The sequence below is a fragment of the Pholis gunnellus genome (genome assembly GCF_910591455.1).
Source record: "Pholis gunnellus genome assembly, chromosome: 21".
In the NCBI taxonomy this organism is placed as follows: domain Eukaryota; kingdom Metazoa; phylum Chordata; class Actinopteri; order Perciformes; family Pholidae; genus Pholis; species Pholis gunnellus.
Genome location: NC_136548.1, coordinates 9,858,354 through 9,876,552, shown reverse-complemented (window position 1 = coordinate 9,876,552; position 18,199 = coordinate 9,858,354). Strand labels below are relative to the sequence as shown.

At 44.0% G+C, this 18,199-nt stretch overlaps 2 protein-coding genes across 3 annotated transcripts in view; one reads left to right on the top strand and one right to left on the bottom strand.

Moving 5' to 3' along the window:
- The first annotated feature begins 406 nt into the window (after positions 1-406).
- Positions 407-10,574, top strand: LOC306713113 (ataxin-2-like protein). Its single transcript, XM_079182693.1, has 23 exons — positions 407-1,117; positions 1,948-1,987; positions 2,487-2,543; positions 2,740-2,811; positions 2,984-3,143; positions 3,446-3,567; positions 4,140-4,231; positions 4,350-4,598; positions 4,717-5,135; positions 5,215-5,289; positions 5,384-5,497; positions 5,601-5,675; positions 5,831-5,892; positions 6,120-6,454; positions 6,544-6,613; positions 7,204-7,338; positions 8,172-8,235; positions 8,450-8,631; positions 8,762-8,903; positions 9,059-9,168; positions 9,407-9,586; positions 9,671-9,842; positions 9,930-10,574. Exons 1-23 carry the CDS (start codon positions 993-995, stop codon positions 9,977-9,979), a joined length of 3,102 nt encoding a protein of 1,033 aa, XP_079038819.1. The 5' UTR covers positions 407-992; the 3' UTR covers positions 9,980-10,574.
- An 83-nt stretch (positions 10,575-10,657) lies between these two features.
- The window catches only part of adprh (ADP-ribosylarginine hydrolase), a 10,224-nt gene continuing 2,682 nt past the window's right edge, over positions 10,658-18,199 (bottom strand). The window contains exons 1-8 of one of the 2 annotated variants that reach the window (XM_079182696.1): positions 16,095-16,357; positions 15,416-15,530; positions 15,196-15,304; positions 14,730-14,828; positions 14,540-14,645; positions 12,668-12,934; positions 12,322-12,536; positions 10,661-11,176 (exon numbers count right to left, since the gene is read on the bottom strand). In XM_079182696.1, the coding sequence (XP_079038822.1) occupies positions 11,028-11,176; positions 12,322-12,536; positions 12,668-12,934; positions 14,540-14,645; positions 14,730-14,828; positions 15,196-15,304; positions 15,416-15,530; positions 16,095-16,102 (1,068 nt within the window). In that variant the 5' untranslated portion in view covers positions 16,103-16,357 and the 3' untranslated portion in view covers positions 10,661-11,027. Of the gene's footprint in view, positions 11,177-12,321; positions 12,537-12,667; positions 12,935-14,539; positions 14,646-14,729; positions 14,829-15,195; positions 15,305-15,415; positions 15,531-16,094; positions 16,358-18,199 lie in introns of those variants that run through there. The other variant, XM_079182695.1, reaches the window with a different exon arrangement.

The following is an 18,199-nucleotide window of genomic DNA, read 5'->3' as shown; positions in this document are numbered from 1 at the left end:
AGTTGTTTTACTAGTTCTAGTCGGTTTGCCTCAGCTTTGGCTGTCCTTTAAGTCATTGATGAATGCATGAATTAAATAAAAAACAAATAAAAACATAAAGAAAGCAACAGCAACATACGCACGAATAGGCGGAAGGTGAAGGTGGAATTCATAAATATCAAGGTAATACTTTGCAGGCAAAACAATATTTATGTTTTGCTTGGTGACTGCCACGTGTGCAGTAGAAACCACACATTCTTGTCTATACCAGAGACAAATAAGGATGAATCAAGCATCGATTCAATGCACACATCTTTCTATATGCACGCGCGCTCACTAGTAGGTCAAAGGCGCACGCGCACGTTAACGCCCCCTCCCCCTTTCAGCAGGTTTCCAGTCAGCCGCGCGCGGATTGAGTCAAGTGAACCTACCGAGAGGTGGTGTTGACCGACCGCAGCAGGTTTTCAGTAAGAAACCTGAACAATCTAACTTCCTTAGGTAACTGACAGTAACGCTAAGACCTTCTCTTTTTAACGGAAGGGTCAGCGGTGCCGCAGTCAAGGCGACGCGACAGAGAGAAGAAAGTAGATCCCGGAGGGAAAGCGCCCGAAGTGAGCTTGAGGATCAAAGCTAATGCTAAGCTAGCCAGCCGTTGCTTAAGAATTACACGGAAACTCGTGTCATTTCATTCCTCGCTTGCTTTGACATAACCGCTGTGGTTACAAAGTAGATAGTTAAGGGGGAGTTGATAAGTTATATGTTACGTTTAATTAAACTAGCGAGGTGTTTTGCCTTTACATTCTAGGCCACAAGCGACTCGTAGTCACTTAGCAAGAGTAGCGTTAGCTCAGTAGCCGGTCTCATTAAGGTTACACCGGCTCTGCGGTCTTCGGCACAGGCGATATCGCTAAAGAAGATCTTTAGCTTTCAAACCAACTTCACACCGTGAAGTATCAGTGTTTGTAAGTTAGTGTAACCGTACAATCGGTAGTGTCGACGTCTTTTGCTTTGCAATGCTGAAACAACAGCAGCAACCCGGCTCAGGCGGGAGAAAAGCGTCCAACGGAACCTCCTCGGGCCCCGGTGTGTCTCCTCCAGTCAGCGGCATCAACAGCGGCAACAGGACACCGGCCGGGAGGTAAGCGGGCTGGGGGGTTTCTGTCAGGACAGTCCGGGGATTGTCCTGGTACTTGTGAGGCCTACCGGTTAAGGCGCTGTGTGCTCAGTGGGTGTTTCTCGGACGTAGAGCCTCTCTCTCTCCAGGCCAATGAGATTAGTTCTTGTTAGATTGAAAGAGGTTGTGGACCAATGGGTGCCCACATTGAATCGAAGATTAAAAAAAGTGAGGTTGGTCCGGTTTGGTGAAAGCGGTGAGCAGCAAATCGGCACACATGCTATTCAAAGTTTATCTGAGCGCTCAGTGAAGAGGCGATGATTGAACATGTTTTACTCTGTAGCTAAGAAAGCCTGTTAGACAAACCAAACAATTAACATGTTTTAAGTTCAGCTCCAGGTCATATGTGGTGTACTTCACAGAGATGTGTGTTTACTGAACTCGTGCCACCTTCGTCTCAGTCTTTGTTCTGTAACCATGTGTGACTAACGCTGATACCTTCCCATGTGTGTATTCTTAACACTAGTAAAATGTAAAACTTTTTTTAGCCACAAAGATGGAAGGTGCATGTGAAAGCCTGGCAGTAACTCAATACAGGTAGCAAGTATCTGTAAAGCAGACATTCATAGTAAGTTATTCTAGAGACCAAGTATACACTGTAGAGTTTCAGTCCAGTACGGAATGCTGATTTGGGAACTTGTTAGGCCTCTAAGTAAGCTTATCCACGTCTCCTAACCTAACTATATGTTGTATGTATGTGCAATGTGACACTGCCTTCACAGGCTTTGAAAACAAGTTATACTCCTTCTGTTTCTGAGCAGACCAACATATTTTAACTGTGCTGTTTTCCACAGGAATCGGACTTCTGCAAAGCCAACATTCCAGTCGTCTCCTGTGAGTATCCGGAGAAAAGTTGGGGAGCAAACAAACACACACCCACATATTGTGGAATATTGAATACATGTCTTATCTTTAAGTCACAACACATCACCATCTTGATATATTTGAGTGTAATCACATACAATTTAAGTTTTTAGATGGGCCGTCAGCATTTGTGGGTTCCTGAAGTGATCATGATTTTAAATATACGGATGTTTTTTACTCCTGTGTTTACAAACATTCCTGATGTAAAACACATATTATATAATCAGCAACTGTTGTGTTAATGAAACTACAATCAAATGTAATGTGATACCAGGATTAAACCTCTGACGACAGTCTATATGAATGGGTCAGAACCTCAGTTCGGGATAGTTTGTCACAGGCCTACGCGGTTGTCCCTGCCCTAAAACGCATTAAACCATGTTGTTTTAGATACAACACCGTGTGATGGTTTTTATGTCATGTCTTTGTGTAACTCTGCTTGATACTTAATATCTTTTCCTATCCGCAGGTGTTCGAGGGCGTGTACAACAATGCCAGAATGCTTCACTTCCTCACAGCTGTTGTCGTAAGTCATTCGGCTTGTCATCAATGTTCTCAGAAACATGATTTTTCTAGAAAAGAACTGCCTTGGACGGTTGAAATGCCTTTTCCATATGACTGAAAATATGCATAATTAATCCACAAACGCTGTTCCAGGTTTGGAAGTATTTCTTATTTAAATAACAATTTGTTTGTGTCGAACCTTTCTGGTGACTTCTCAGGGTTCCACCTGTGACATACGAGTGAAGAATGGCAGTGTATTTGAAGGCATATTCAAGACTCTCAGTTCTCGGGTAAGAAGCTAACGTCATGTACTTCCCTCTGCCAATTTAATGAAGCACTGCAAGTAATTCTGTCACCATTAAGGTCAACTTTTCAAGGGAAAGAATGGTCTTATGTTGTTTTTAAGTCATCCTGTGCAAGCTTACACAGTCGTCCAATATCATCTTAACGTTTGGTCCGTAGTGTGAGTTGGCTGTGGATGCCGTACACAAGCGCAGTGAGGAGGAAAGCTCAACATCACTTCTGCCAAGGAAGGAGGACATCACTGACACGATGATCTTCAGCCCCTCAGACCTTGTGACTATGATCTGCAGAGACGTTGACCTCAACTTTGCTACCAGAGGTACAAACAAAAGGGCCTTGTGTGAAAGTTAACATGTGATTGTGTTCATGCTTAGAGTGTCCTTAAAAGTATATTGTTTTGTTAGGCGAGAGTATTTTGAATTGCTTCTTGATCTTGTGCGGCACAAGGGGGAGTGAAAATAATAGTTATTCTGTAACGTGGTTAAAAGTAAACAATGATAACACAATGGCACGCAATGTAACATTTTCAGACCCATATGATGCTGGCTGTAAACAAATCTGGCCAAATTAAACACTCAAAGAATGTTTCATCTTTTTTTTTGTGTGTGTGTTGGATTTTAGACACCTTCACAGATACAGCCATCAGCTCCACTCGCGTCAATGGAGAACACAAGGATAAGGTTTTGCAGAGATGGGAGGGAGGAGACAGCAACGGAGAGAGTTACGATCTGGAAAATGATGCAGTGAGTCTCTTTAACGCACACAGAAACACCAACTAATAGACATGTCCCATTCTGAGCCATTCAATATTGAGAATCTGCCACTTCAGGGTCCCAATGTGATACTTATATTTTCTTTATTACAGCTGCACAGTGCACACTTGAAATACAGTTAAGTCATTAAAAGACATTCAATTCGTCTGTGCATGAAAGCATTGTGAGTAAAAACACTTGCGTGACAGTTGAACGGAGGATCGGTTTGTGCTCCGTATAGCTGATACCAATCACTTAAAACATGCCTTGATCAACACCATTACCAATTTTTGGGATCGGATCGGGACATCCCTACCAACTAATCATCTAATGATGTAAATTCCCTTTGGACCCAGAAATGGTGTAATAATATGCACCCTCAATTATACACACTTCATACAAACAGGCTCTTATTTAGTTGATTATTCATACCTCAATCAAAGAAACAAGTTGACAGTTTATTTTGACTGTTCTGTCAATTTAACATTATTTGAAATTGATTATTGAAATACTGATTATTTTTACTCTCCCATTAATCTCTTTATTTATATTTATTTTTTCAGTCCAATGGCTGGGATGCCAATGAGATGTTCCGTTTCAATGAAGTGAAATATGGAGTCACGTCAACATATGATTCCAGCCTTTCCATGTATACGTAAGTTTCCAGAGGGAGTCGCTGGTTTTCTTTATCCCTCATTATTACCTCGTAAGTCTGAATAATTCTGACAATATAATCAATGTTTTTTTTCGTCCCACTTTCTCCTGCTGTCCAGCGTGCCACTGGAGAAGGGCAACTCTGATGTGTTTCGTCAGAGGGAGGCACGTGCCGCCCGCCTGGCCAGTGAGATCGAGTCCAGCCCCCAGTATCGCCACCGTGTCGGCCTGGAAAATGACGAGGGCAAAAGTGAGGAGGACAAATACAGTGCTGTGGTGCGGGACGGCAACGATCGCGAGAGGGGCCGTGAAAGCCCCCGCGACAGAGAGCGCGAACGGGGCAGAGACAGCCCCGGAGCCAGCACCAGGTGAGAGGGGCCGGTCATGTAGAGACTAGTTTTCATCATGTTTCTATGCACCAGGCAGTTCTGTCGGTGTAGTATCTCCTGCTCTGTCTCTGTGTGATGTATTATCTGTTTCTTACAGAGAGGGCAAGTACATTCCATTACCTCAACGACAGAGAGAGATGAACCGTGAGAGAGCTGAGAGAGGCCCCGGTGGTCCTCCACCCCACAATCGTCTAAGCGGAGGTTATCGGTCCAACCCTCCATCCTCCTCCTCCCCCAGACCCCCACTGCCCTCTGCTGCTGGCCCCCAGTCTGGCATCTCCCCCTCAGAGAGAAACAGCCCTCTGTCAGGCCGAGGTGGCGCCTACGCTCCCCACCACCCCCAGGGAAACCCAAGCCCAGGCCCGAACACACCCGCCTCTCAAGGAGGACCAGCACAGACGCCAGCCTCTGCTGCTCCATCTCCATCCAGCCCCCCCGCCCCACACGGACATACGGTCCCTCATTCCCACTCACTCCCACACACGCTGTCTGATGCTGGCAGGCCTGTTAATGGAGGTAAGTGTTTAGACAGCATCTTTGCATGTTTCTAAGGCAGTGTGAATTGTGATAAACAGTTTTTTTTTGCCTTTTTCAGTCTCCAGAACATCTCCTAAAGCCCAAAGACCTCCACAGTCGAGCAGAAGTCGTGCTTCAAACTCGCATGCCACAGGTACATTCAGTCGACTGCTGTTACAAAATCCTCTTCTATATTACTGATTGATTTTTGCCTAAAACCGTTATTCTTCACTATCTTGTCCTTGCAGCTGCTCGTTCTCCTAAATCAGGTTCTTCCCAGGACACGCCTTATTTGGACACATCGTCTGTCTCCATGCCTCCCCATAAGACGTCTGGCCCCGCCCCTCTCTTCCCTGTCGATGGTACTGTGTGACTTCTCGCCTCCTGTTTTATAGCTTAGAGTATCCAAGATGGAACCTAATGATGGATTTTTATTCAACTAATCGGTTTGTCTCGTCTTAACAGTGAATGAGATCCTCGGCGCAAAGGAACGCGCCGCCGAGAGCCAGAGCAGCACAGAGGACAGCAAGAATAGTAAAGGTGTGTTTATAAGACTATACGTTTTGAGAAATTTGAAGATGTGCAATCCACTCGTGCATTGTTGCATTCCTTGTATGTTTTTGAAAACATGCCCCGAGTTTGCCGTTTCCAATTTTTCCAACTTTGATTAACGTTTGTTTCCGCTCCTCCACCAGCTCCCTCTGTTCAGCAAAGGTCGCAGATTGAGGAGCTGCGTAAATTTGGCAAGGAATTCAGGGTAAGAGTTCAGCTGCCTTTCCATGAAGCGTGAAATTAAAGAGCTGTGACCTGAGCCGTCACTGATGTCACACGATTTCTTTAAAACATCACTTATGTTTTATTCACTTGATGTGTTTCACATGACATATATTCTCGTCAGTTAATGATTAAATTACATTTATATGCATACATTAGATCACCATAATCTGTCGCCTCCGTCCCTCTTTACGTCTCTTTTATTTTCAGCTCCAGCCGAGTGGCGGCAGCTCCAGCTCGCCCAGCTCTCCAGCAACCGCAGCTCCACCCGCCGTCGGCGAGGTCGCCCAGCCGTCGCCATCAGACGCTCACCCTGCTTCAGAGCCCAAAGCTCAGGCTCCAGCTCCCGCTGCTTCCCAGCACCAACCTCAGCCTTCGCCAGCCCCCGCTGAGAACGCCACCAAGGGCGCCGCAGCTACACCCGGCGCTACAACAAGCGCCAGCACGGCGCCCGTTTCAGACAGGCATTCCCCAGCCACCCCGCAGCCAGCCAGGACCCCAGGAAGCGAGGATGCCAGGTCTGAGTCGACGGAGGGCGTGGCCGAGTGAGTTCTCATTGTAAACCATTTGATTTTGTTTGTGTAATTGTTAATGTCATTTGTAAACACCTTTTTTTTCCCCCCATGTCTTTTAGCCAAGTAAAGAAATCAACCTTAAACCCCAACGCTAAAGAGTTCAACCCTATTAAAGCTCAAATGCCGATGGTAAGCCACGTCCTCCTGCTAACCCGGGAAATGCAAACGCACTTTAGTAATCAGAGAACGTGTTGAAGTGGAATCAAACGTATATAAATAATGATAAATACTTATTGCAGCTAATATTTTAGACTCAAAGACTTATTGGCACTTTGCTATTATCTCACTTATGGTAATATATTTAGGAAATGTTCCTATAATAAATGATAAAGATGCACCGCTTACGCTTTTCAGATCAGTTTCATGTTTCTAATGTGTTTTATTTTTTACGTCGGCACGCAGCGACACACACAATTATAATAATAAATACAGATTTATTTTCATTTATCATTTTAATAGTTTTTTTTTAATACAAGTAACCACTACAGATAACGATAAAGAGTTTTTGTCAGTTAACACTTACTTCGGGAGGGTTGTAATAAGTTTTCAGAATGGTCGTAAAAGTTGGAACCTCACTGTCTATTATAGTATAAAGGAATCGTCAGGTCAGACTTTTAAATAATCTGAATTGGTGCGTCTCTAATGAAATGTGTTGAGTCCCCTGTGATTGGCTGAGTGACGTGCAGACTTAATTTACCTCTGGTTCTGTTGTCGCGCAGACAAAGCCCAACACTGCGCCCACCCCTCCTCGGCCAACTCCTCCGAGCCCGGTGGTCCTTCAGCACCCCGGTGGACAGGGTCCACTGTACAACACCCCCTACCTCTCCTATGTGTCGCAGATCCACTCTGTGCAGGTACGTGAGCAAATCAACGTTTACATATTTAATGCTTATGTTGTTTTAAGACATGGAAACTCAACAGCTGGTCTGACCAGCAACAGTAGAATTAAAATTCCTGGTAATTTAATTTGAGCTACAAAAAACATTTATTTACGTCATCGATTCATTTTGATTATGCCGATTACTTTGTCTATAAAAAGTCAAAAATAATATAAAAATGTAGAATCTAAGGATGTATTTATATAGTTTATCTCTAAAATATGTGACAAGTCCTCAGTGGGCAAGTGAGGGAATGTTGTGCAAACCTGGAGAGAGCAGAACAAGTTGCCTTCAGACCTTCAAGGATGGCAACTGTGTCTTCCAGAAGCAAGTCTCTGAATGATACGATACCTTTTGATGTTCCGGAGCGTGCCGGCAGAGTCGAGTTTAGACGTTAGAAATAGATGATTATTGCATAACCGGTCAAATAGACTGACGTTAAACAGCTTGAAGTGTTGCGGATGTCTTCAGAGTTGACACAACCACTGAGCTAGCAAATAGTTTAGGAGAGCGTGTCAAAGCTTTCCATTTGACACCAGTCCAACTCGTCCTTATATTGCCAACTTAGTATTTGATGCCCAGTAGTAAAATATTAAATTAGCCATGCTAAGTCCACCCTCCCATCTTGCTGCTTGTGAAGCGCCTTTTCCTGCCCATACAAATGAGGTTTTGGGTATCGTCTTCCTTTTTTTTTTACTAGTTAAATGGCTTTTTGGGGAGTTTTTCCAATGCAAGGGTCCGAGGACAGAGGGTTATTTATGTATTGTAAAGACTTTTATGAACTGAATTGAATCATTTGTGTATTTCAGCCCCCACCAATGTACCAGTACACCATGTCTACAGTCAGCCAGGGAAAATACCCCAGGACCAAAGGTAAAAGCAGTGTTTTTAATTCTTAATTTACATTTTCACAAATTGCTTTTCTAAGATGAATGTCCTGTCGGCTCTTGTCAAAGCCAGATATCTATAACCTGTTGTACAACAGTGCAGTGACGTGTGCTGAACAAAATAACAGCTTAAGTGTGTTAAAGCTGTAACGTTTATCCTCCATGTTTCTGTCGTCTTGACGATGCTTTGCGTCCTCCAGGCCAAGTAGTCGCGCAGCGTTCTGACCACGGTTCTTCAGCACCGCCCATGCTGCAAGCTGCAGCGTCAGCAGCTGGGGCCCCGCTGGTAGCGTCCCCCTACCCTCAGTCCTACCTCCAGTACAACCCTCAGCAGTACAGCCAGCAGCAGGTCATCCAGGCCATGACACCCTACCCTGGACAGGTAGGAAGTCTGCCCTCTGACCCCTTTATTTAAGTGTGAAGCAGAGTGTTTGCCGTAGCATTAAAATAAGTGCTTCTTTTGAGCTTGTTTTTCAACAGTCACTTTAAGCTCTTCTTCTCCCCCTCTTCAGCCGATGTACTCCATGCTGCAAGGTGGAGCTAGGATGATAAGTCAAGGTGGAGGTCCCCACCCACAAGCCATGGGACCCCCAGGAGGCCCCCAGTTCGCTACACAGGGAGACGGATCTCAGGGACCACAGCAGGGCATCTACGGTGAGCAAACCCAAAACAAAATGTCTCTAATGTAGAGAACGCTTTATCACGATGAGTCATGTCTGTACTTCTATTAAGAGTCTTGCATTTTATTGATGGTAAAACAACAGTATAAAGCATCATTTTGACAATAATTATCTTTTTTTTTTGTGTAGCTCAACAGTCCTTTGCCCACCACTCGGGTGCAGTTCATCAGCCCCAGCCCTCCATTACCCCGACAGGCAACCAGCCCCCCCCCCAGCACGCTGCACCGAGCCCTGGACAGGTGAGCTACAGGACTGCATGGAATTCCCCAAATATACCCGAAACACTTATGCTGTGTCCCAATTCAGAGTCTGGACTTCTAGATGAATTGCATAATAACAGGTGCACAAGCCTGGGCCGTTTTGAAAAAGCCTCGACCAAAATTATACTCGTCGTATGAAATCATTTGGGGAGGCGGTGGGTCCCGGTTATTGAGATTAATCGATTATCTCTTTTGACTTTGTGATCTCTCCTTTCAGAATCCCCAGTCAGGCCCTCAGCCCCAGTCCTTGTACCACTCAGGTCCCCTGTCAGCACCCACCCCACCCAACATGCCGCCGGGCCACACGTCTCCGCAAGCCTCTTACCCCATTCAAGGCTACAGCATCCACAGCCACCAGGGTATCCCACAATCGTACCCTCTTGGACAGATAGCACAGGTATGATACAGCCATCACTGCAAATGAGCGCATGTGTGAAATGAAAAGAAAGCTGCATCTTAAACTTGGTTTGTCAATCTCCAGGCCCATGTACAGGGAGCCATGTCGGGTCCCCACCACTCGGGGGGCCACGGTCAGCCCCAGTTAGTGATGTTGCAGCCGCCTCCCCAGCAGGGCCCCGGCTCGGTGCCCCAGCATCCCCAGCATGGACCACAGCAAGGAGCACACCAACACTTTTACATAGGACATCCACAAGGTACGAGACGTGAAAGCAAAAGCCGTCCCTTGATGCTGTCTGTGGCTTGAAGTGTAGCATTTATAGTGTTTTCTGTTTCCCTCACAGCAATGCAGGTACAAGCGCACCCTGCTCCCTTCCATCAGCAAGGAAACTAAACCCCATCTACCCTCCTCCCCACCTCCCAAACTGTTCTTAGGAATGAGCCCCAACATCCCCGCCGCCTGCTGGATGTTGGCCCAAACTGAGCGCGACTCATGAAAAACAAACTGAAAGGATCGTACAGAAAGTCTCACAGCACCTTGTTCCTCTGCTGCAACTAAGGAGGACCTTTTAATGCTAATGATGGCCGACCCCTGCTGCCATCCTGCTCTTCTCTCCAACTTCTTCCCATTTCAGAGACATGAGGCACCTTGCTGGGCGGACTAGTCGGAGAGGAAAATATACGGATGAAAAAACGGCAGCAGACACCATCTTCCAGCAGTGTGTTTTTAGCCTTGCACCATGACACACGCGGGAGACAGACTGTCGTGGGATTCTCACGGATACAGCATGAAAGAGGGGATTTTTAGCAAACCATTTTCCTTTTTTTTAAAAAACTCGATCCAGTAGTAGAAAACACCCCTTTGCTTCTTCTCTCCTCTAGGAAAATATAATTAATAAAAAAAGAAATGGACAAGACAAAAAAAATATTAAAACAACAATGGCCAAAAAAATAAAGTTTTCAACTTAACTTCAAAGCTTTGTTTGAATTGATTGTATCATTAATTGTACTTGTTTGAGTGTTACAGTCTTGCTTTGCACTGCATGAAGCGGTTAACAGCCATAATGAGACACAAATTTATTTTTCATTACACAACAAGAGCTCGTTAAACATTTGCTATTATGTCAGGCTGACAAAATGAAGTAATTACCTCCGAGGAGGATTGTTTTGGATTCTCATTAGCTTGTCGTGCATGTTAATTTAAAATGGTCACTAGGGGGAACCCTCTTTATACACTAGCCTGGTGAGGCACACGGTCCTCGTTGCAGGAACGACTCTTCTTTGGGTTAGTGGGGCACTCTGCTTTCCCTTCAGGCCAGTATGACGCCACACTTTGTGGCTCAGCGACAGCCCTCTAGATCGATGTACCACAGGCCGTGTGGCCTAGTTTGCCCTCAGTGGAAGATGCTGGGACGCTGTGTGTGTGTGTGTGTGCAGCCTTCTCAGTGCGACAGGGCGTAGAGCTGCTCGGCGCTGCGCTCCAGGCGGTCCCGGTACTCAAGGTTGGAATAGTTGCCTTCAGGAACCCCTCGGGTGCCGTAGAGGAGACCCCAACAGCAGCATGCAATCACTGCTGTGCTGTCACTGTCTCCTAGGCAGGAAGGAAAGGAGAAATAGAACTTCACATACTGAGATGTTTATGACATACTATACTTTTTTTATGTGCATCTGTCCGGTCCATTCGTGTGAGTGTGATAACAGTTACTCCTGGAGCGAATTTCTTCAAATTTGGCACAAACATCCACTAGAATTTTGTGGTCAATTGTTACAACAATTTCACACAATGTATAATAAAATAAAAGGACATTTTGGGCAGATATTTATGTAAACTGGAACATGACTGGTTGGTGGAAGCCTACGACCGCGAGGTGGTAATTGCTGGTTATGACGCGCTATACTCGTCCTGGGGAGTCCCAAAGCGTTCCCAGGCCAGACATACAACCTCTCGGCCAGTTGGAAAGGCCTGGACAACCTCAAGGGAGGAGTTAAGTATACCATGACATGTTTCAATGTACTAGACTGACTTTTTTTTCTTTATTCGACATGCTATACTATGACTTTTTTAAAACTTTGATCAACATACTATACTGACTTTTTTAACATACTGTATTATGACTATGCTTTTTCGGCATACCATACTATTACTTTTTTCTACATACTATTCAAGGACTTTTTTTAACATTCTATACTATGACGTTTATTCAACATGCAATACTTTCCTCAGACTTTCTTCAAACTTACTCAAGTATGACTTTTTAAAAACTTTGATCAACATACTATACTATTACTACTATACTATGCGTTTGTCGCTGATGTAACCGGTTAGAACTCAAGGTGGTAATGAGGTTTTAAAATGTACGAAAAGCTCCTTAAAAAAAAAGGTACTTTTAAAAAGGTTTTATATTTAACTTTAGGATTCCTGCAAATACCCTGTTCATTAGCAGATGTGTTTGTATCAGACGTCGCAGTAACGACAGCTTGGTCACTACCTGCTGTATGAAAGACGTTTCCTTTACACTTCATTTGTGCCGCCTCTACATTGACAATGCCAGATTAGGACCAAATAAGAGTTTAGAACATCAGTCTATATGGCCTGTCTGAGAGAAAGTGCCCTGACTGTAGATGGGAAAACACCTGTCTTCATAATTCAAAAGGATGTGAAATGATGTCTTCATGAGTAGCCATGCTGTGATCATCAAGCTAAACCAGAAGGCTGCCATCAATCGAATCTCTGACCTCCATGAAAGCCTGCTCTGCTCATCAGCTCCTCCCAGTCTGAACCCGCCCCCAGCAGAGCATCCAGCGCAATCATTGGAGCGTCGTGGCCGCTGCGTCCCGCCCAGCCCGACAGGCTGAAGCTCTTGTAGGCTTCGTCTCTCTCAACTGGGCCATACGAGGTGGGCCAAATCACAGGCCCTACCCCACAAGAGATGCCCCTAAAATCCAGGTACCTGTGGACAGATGCAAGAGGTTTCCCTGACATTCACATTATCCTCCAATGTAATGTGATTCTGCAGAAATGAAAGTGAAGTATAATACATCTGAATACAGCATAACAAAGCCTGATTTCAGCAGCTCATACCACTGCCACTTGTCACAGAAGTAGTCCCAGTCTCGCTCGGCCTCCTCCACGGCGAAGCCTCGACCCTGAACAAAGCTCTTCGCTATTGGACAGGCCTCGTTCAACAGGCCTAGACCCCAAGTCGTTATTGGCCTGCGCTGGACCGCGTATGCCGTGAAAAGGGCCGATGCTACGGCTCCCAGGAAACCAGTGGGGTGAGGATGGGTCATCCTGCCTGTCTCTACTGCAACAGCCACCAGTGACAACAGCTGGTCAGGCTTCGCATACCTGATGTGGGAAAAAGTATTTACGTCCTTATCAGCATTTATTATGTTATTATGATATATGCAGCTGAAGGTTTCACCATAAACATAATGAGGTCCATCATATAGGAAATAAATACGTTTTCTGTGTTAGTATTCTGTGTGCAGTAATTACTTCTTTTCATGCTTTAATTGACTCCACATTGTTGTTACTGGTTCTGGCTAATGTTTTCACCCTGGAACTCTGTTTTTGTTATTTTCTGCTTAGTGATCAAAGACTGTACATATTCCACTGTTGCAATTATTATAAATGACTTTGGATAACAGCAGCAGCTGCGTGCCTCAACTGTAAATGTGTTTGTGAAATGTTTAATGTCACGTTTTCTTTGTGTCCTTGGGTGACCAAACCGAGTTGCACTATGCATTTTTAATAATGCTACCCCACTGACATTTCATTTGGCTTTATCATCCTAACCTTTTCCAGAACCTGCCTGAATATTTCTCTCTTTCTACGATTTAAATTGAACAATTTAAAAGCTGATGACTACCATCCAAATCCGGATTAATTCCTCTTTACAACCAAATGTGATGAGTTTAGAGCTTAAACGATTAGTGGAATCATTGCTTAGTTGATCTACATTATATTAATCGCAGCTATTTTGTTGACCAATTGTTTAAATCACGTTTTGAGCAACAATGTCAAACACTCTCAGATTCTCCAAACTAAAGATCGGCTTGTTTTTAGGATCTGGGAAACTGGGATGGACATTTTTCCCTACACTTAATTAATAGATAAAATAATCAGAAGATCAATCGATTGAAAATAATAATCAGATCATTGTAGATCCCAAAAAAACAGAGCGAGGAAATGTATTCACACTTACTCATCGTATTCCAGAGACAGTAAGTCAGGAGTTATTCTGGACTCTGACCTTAACTTGTAAGGTCATGTCAGTAACATAAGAAGGGCAACGCTCTCACTTTAACAACATATCAATAATTGGGAGGATTTATATATCAAGCCATTTCTTTTCAGAAACTACTTTTTTCGACCTTGTTATATCATGTCGAAAAAGGTTATAGTGTAGCAAGTCGGGAAAAAGTCATAGTAAATGTAGTTAATGTTACCAACTACCAAGGAGGGCTACTGTAATGCTCCCTAACCCTCTAAACACAAACATAAAACTGTAGTTACTGTCTGTGTCTGAGAGGTGAATCCGGGTTCTTTGCTTTATTTTGGGTGGAAGGGTGTTTTACACGTGCCTTTTGATGTTAACACACATTGAGTTTTACTTATTAATAAATTTGCTTCATGGATAAAATGTCCGTGCATATTACTGAAAATATCAAGTATGTCCCAAACTAAAACTAAACCCTACAGATTTCAGGAGACAAATGATAAACGAGTCCAAACACAACAGAGAGGTGCTTAGATTTGCTGGATCAGCTGCCACTTAAAGGATATGAATTGAACATTATCGCCTTTTCCCCTCGCTCAGTCATCAAGTTGCCACCTGCTCGAGAAGGCAATACCGCAGTATAATTGACAATTAAAAAATAATAACCATGGAGGAGAAAAATGGGTACTAGAGACTTAAGTGCTGGGTACGTGATGGGACAACCGTCCTACCTGAGACCAATGCACATGGACCTCATGGCCGCTCCACAGCCCGTCCCCTCTGGATTATAGGGCACTCTGTAGCCTCCTTCCTCTCCAGGCTTCAGCTGGGAGACTCCTTTAAGGGCAAATGAGAGTAAGTCCGATCTCTGCCATGACTCCAAATAAATGTGATATGATTATAAAATTAACTTTGTGTCACCCAAAATGCTTGAAGGCCCTGGTTTCCGCCCATCCATGTCTTTCATACCCTCCACATATCGAGCAGCCACCTCGTGCATGAGTTCCTCCCCCGCCTTTCCTACGAGGGAGACAACGCAGAGACCAACTTGTTCAAACTGCAAAATGTTGTCCTTATTAACTTTTTAAAGATGAAAGGGGCCCGTTAACAAGAATGGCTGTTTGCCTTATCACGGCAAAGGTCAAGTTGAATTTCTACCATTTTCATTTCACTTGCGCAGCGCCGTAATAGAGCAGCAAATCAAGGCAACGCTGGAAATTAGATTTGACCTTTAGTTATGAGGAGGGTGTGGTGTGTGTCCCAGTGAGGGTTCAACAGAACACTGATCATCAAATTAATCCAATAAATTGCTCGTTTGAAATGGAAACAGCAAAGAACGGACAGAAACTGGATAGAGAAAATGGTTTCAATGTCCTTTTAACCTCACCAGAGGCCAGTCCTTCAGCCGTTGCCAGATGCAGAACTGTGTCGTCGCTCACCGGCCAGTCAGGGAGCTCGGTCTTGATGTTCTTCAGACCACCAAGCTCTTTGAGCTCCTGCAAGGAGAGAAGGGGCAAGGGCAGACATTTTAGGGCAACACCACCTTCAGTAGTGCTTTAGTTTTATCACAACCTCAGCCCCTCCGTTCATATCGGTACTGCACTGACCTGATGAATAGCTGGTCCCGACTCATTGTACTCCCAGAGCTGGTTCCTGTATCCCAGAGCATCACCAACACCACTGAGCAACATGGCTGCTTTATAGTGCTCCACTGTAGCCGTTCTGATGGGACAAAAGAGACCAAACAAATGTATGTGTGCCACTGAGCCATAAGGAAACTAAGCAACTCAAGGGAAACTATAAAACCAGAAAATTGCAAATGTAGATGCTCTTTTTAAGTCCAATTTTCACCCTCCATAAAAAAATGGAAAAAGTACTGAGGAGGAGATGTTTTATGAGTTTTTATCAAGATCATTTCTGCTGTCTGAGTATTTCAACTGAAGCGGTTTTGCACATTTAAATGTTTATATTTGATTTGTAGAAAAACACCAGTAACATCACCAGTGTTATCTTTTTCTATTGATCATAATGCACTTAAAAAACACTGTGCTAAGTGAATACTTCAAAATAATGCTGATAATATTACAAATGAATTATATACACGCATGCACATGCATACAGACATCCTTTTCTGACCCGTCATATGTAACCATACATTCAAACATCGACATGTCAACGAGCCATCTTAGACATTACGTTACTCTCTGGCTTGATATGAGAATACGTTCAGTAAAATGCTGCACTTGCTGCAGGAAGTCTCCATGCTTTGGTCAGTGGAAGTCTCACCGGTCCATTGCAGCGCGTCTTTCCCCGAAATCAAGCGTCGTCAGGCGGCCACACACAGAACTTAACACCGGGGCTGCAAACTGAAGCGAAGCGCTGGCCCCCGCACTGCTCACGTTCTACTTGTTTGTTGCAAGAATGAGCTCAGTCCCTGCTCAGAGGAGAAGCTCGGAGAGGCCCGCAGCAAACACCAGCTTTCATTCACCAACGTTATTGCACGCGACTTTCAAAACCCGAGCCGGGGCCGGTTAGACTTCCTGAAAACGTGGAGGCTAAAAAAAGACGCAGCTGCAACGCAATTGTCGGAGGCTGCTTTCCAGTTGGCAAGATGGAGACGCAACTAAACTAATGGCACATCTTCTCTGTAACATATTGACTCATTCCTAGGCACTCACAGTTAATAAAGCTGCAGCACACAGATCTCAATTTGGATTAATCTGTGTGTTATTGGTGCATAAATGAGACGATTCCCCTGATAAACAATAAGTCCACCAACATTTTTGATGCTGAAAAACTGAAATATTAAACCCTAAATTAACCGACTTGATTTTTAGTTTAGCAGATATTTAGTCTTAAAAAGGAATGACATGCAACAATTTCCTAAAAAACAACAACAAACAAACACAATGTTTAGACTGATACTCAGTCATCACTTATGACTGTGTGTTGGTGTCTGTGTCTGCAGAGTCTCGGCCATCTGCCTGGATTTTCTCTTCTCTTCTCTTTTAATTTAATTTTGTCATATTTACTGCCAACAACATTAGCATAGTAGCTAATGTTAAGAGTTAGGCCTGTCAGACTTTGGCTACATGGACACTGGCGAAGAGCAATTCATTGCATTCTTCATTCAATTCTTCATTGCATTCAATTCATTCATTCTTTTCATATGATTTGTTGAGAAAAAAAACACACCATATATATATACTATGTCCGTGTGTAGGACATATTTAGTCTTGCTGATCTGACAGAAACCGCAGTGAAAAAGTAGAGGGGAGGCAAACAGTACCTCTGCCTCAATGAAGGGGGCGCGTGAGAGCCCACGGGTCGGGTTTATGCTTGTAGTTCCCTTACTCTTCTTCTATTATTTGCTTTGACCGCAAACATTGAAGATTAAATATCTAAGCTTTAACAATTCTCAAAAAACAGGGAAATATGACCAAATCAACAGCAATTCAACGTCGGACAGGTAAAGTAACCTTTTATTTGTTTGTTGTTCTCTTTATAAATCCGTGGTTGTTACACAGATTTTCGCGGGATCTCGCGATTTTCGCGGGTGGCGCCCGCGAGCGCTCCGCTTCTGAAACACAGGTCGGTGGGGCAGGTCGCAGATCGCGACGCACACGCTGCTGGTGGCATCAAACATGTACCTTATCTATGTGTATGTAAAGAATTCTGATATGAAATATGAAAAACAACCAGTAGTCAATGTGCAGGCTGCCAATTGAATGGTGATTTAAGCTACTCTATATTGGGTTCATATATTTGTAAATCTGACTCTGAAAGAGAATGCCTCACCAGCCACGAACCTCACCGCACGTCACTGAATGGAACCATGACTTTCTAGAACTCGTACGTTCTCATGGAAGCCTTGATGTCACAGATCGACACTCAGACGAACACATAGTAACACACTTTGGTTAGGAGTCAAACTGCAGCTAATATTTGTGGCATAACTTACTAGACCAGTCGTCAAAATGGATGAAACCGGAGACGGATCTCACACCGATAATCGTAAGTAGGCTACTTGGTTTATCAATTTAAAGACCTCTCTGTAATGTACAATCTTTCCAAAAGCTGTTTAAAGGTGGTCTGTGATTCTAATCAAAAAAGGCTTTTTGTTAAATTAAGTGATTATCTCCTCATGCTCTGCTAGCTGTCTGTTCTGTTTGCACATAAAATATTGTTCATTCACAGCCCTGGCTCTTTAAAAAGGAAACTAAGAAAATGAATCAGACTAAGCCACTAGTGCTGTACCACATATATATATATATATATATATTTTTTACATTCAAAGCTTCTATTGAGGTTTTCGAATAAAGCTTTGAATGCCTGTTAATACAGGTGAGCCTCCCTTGGTGTGTGGCAAGCAGGAGAACAAACTGGCCACA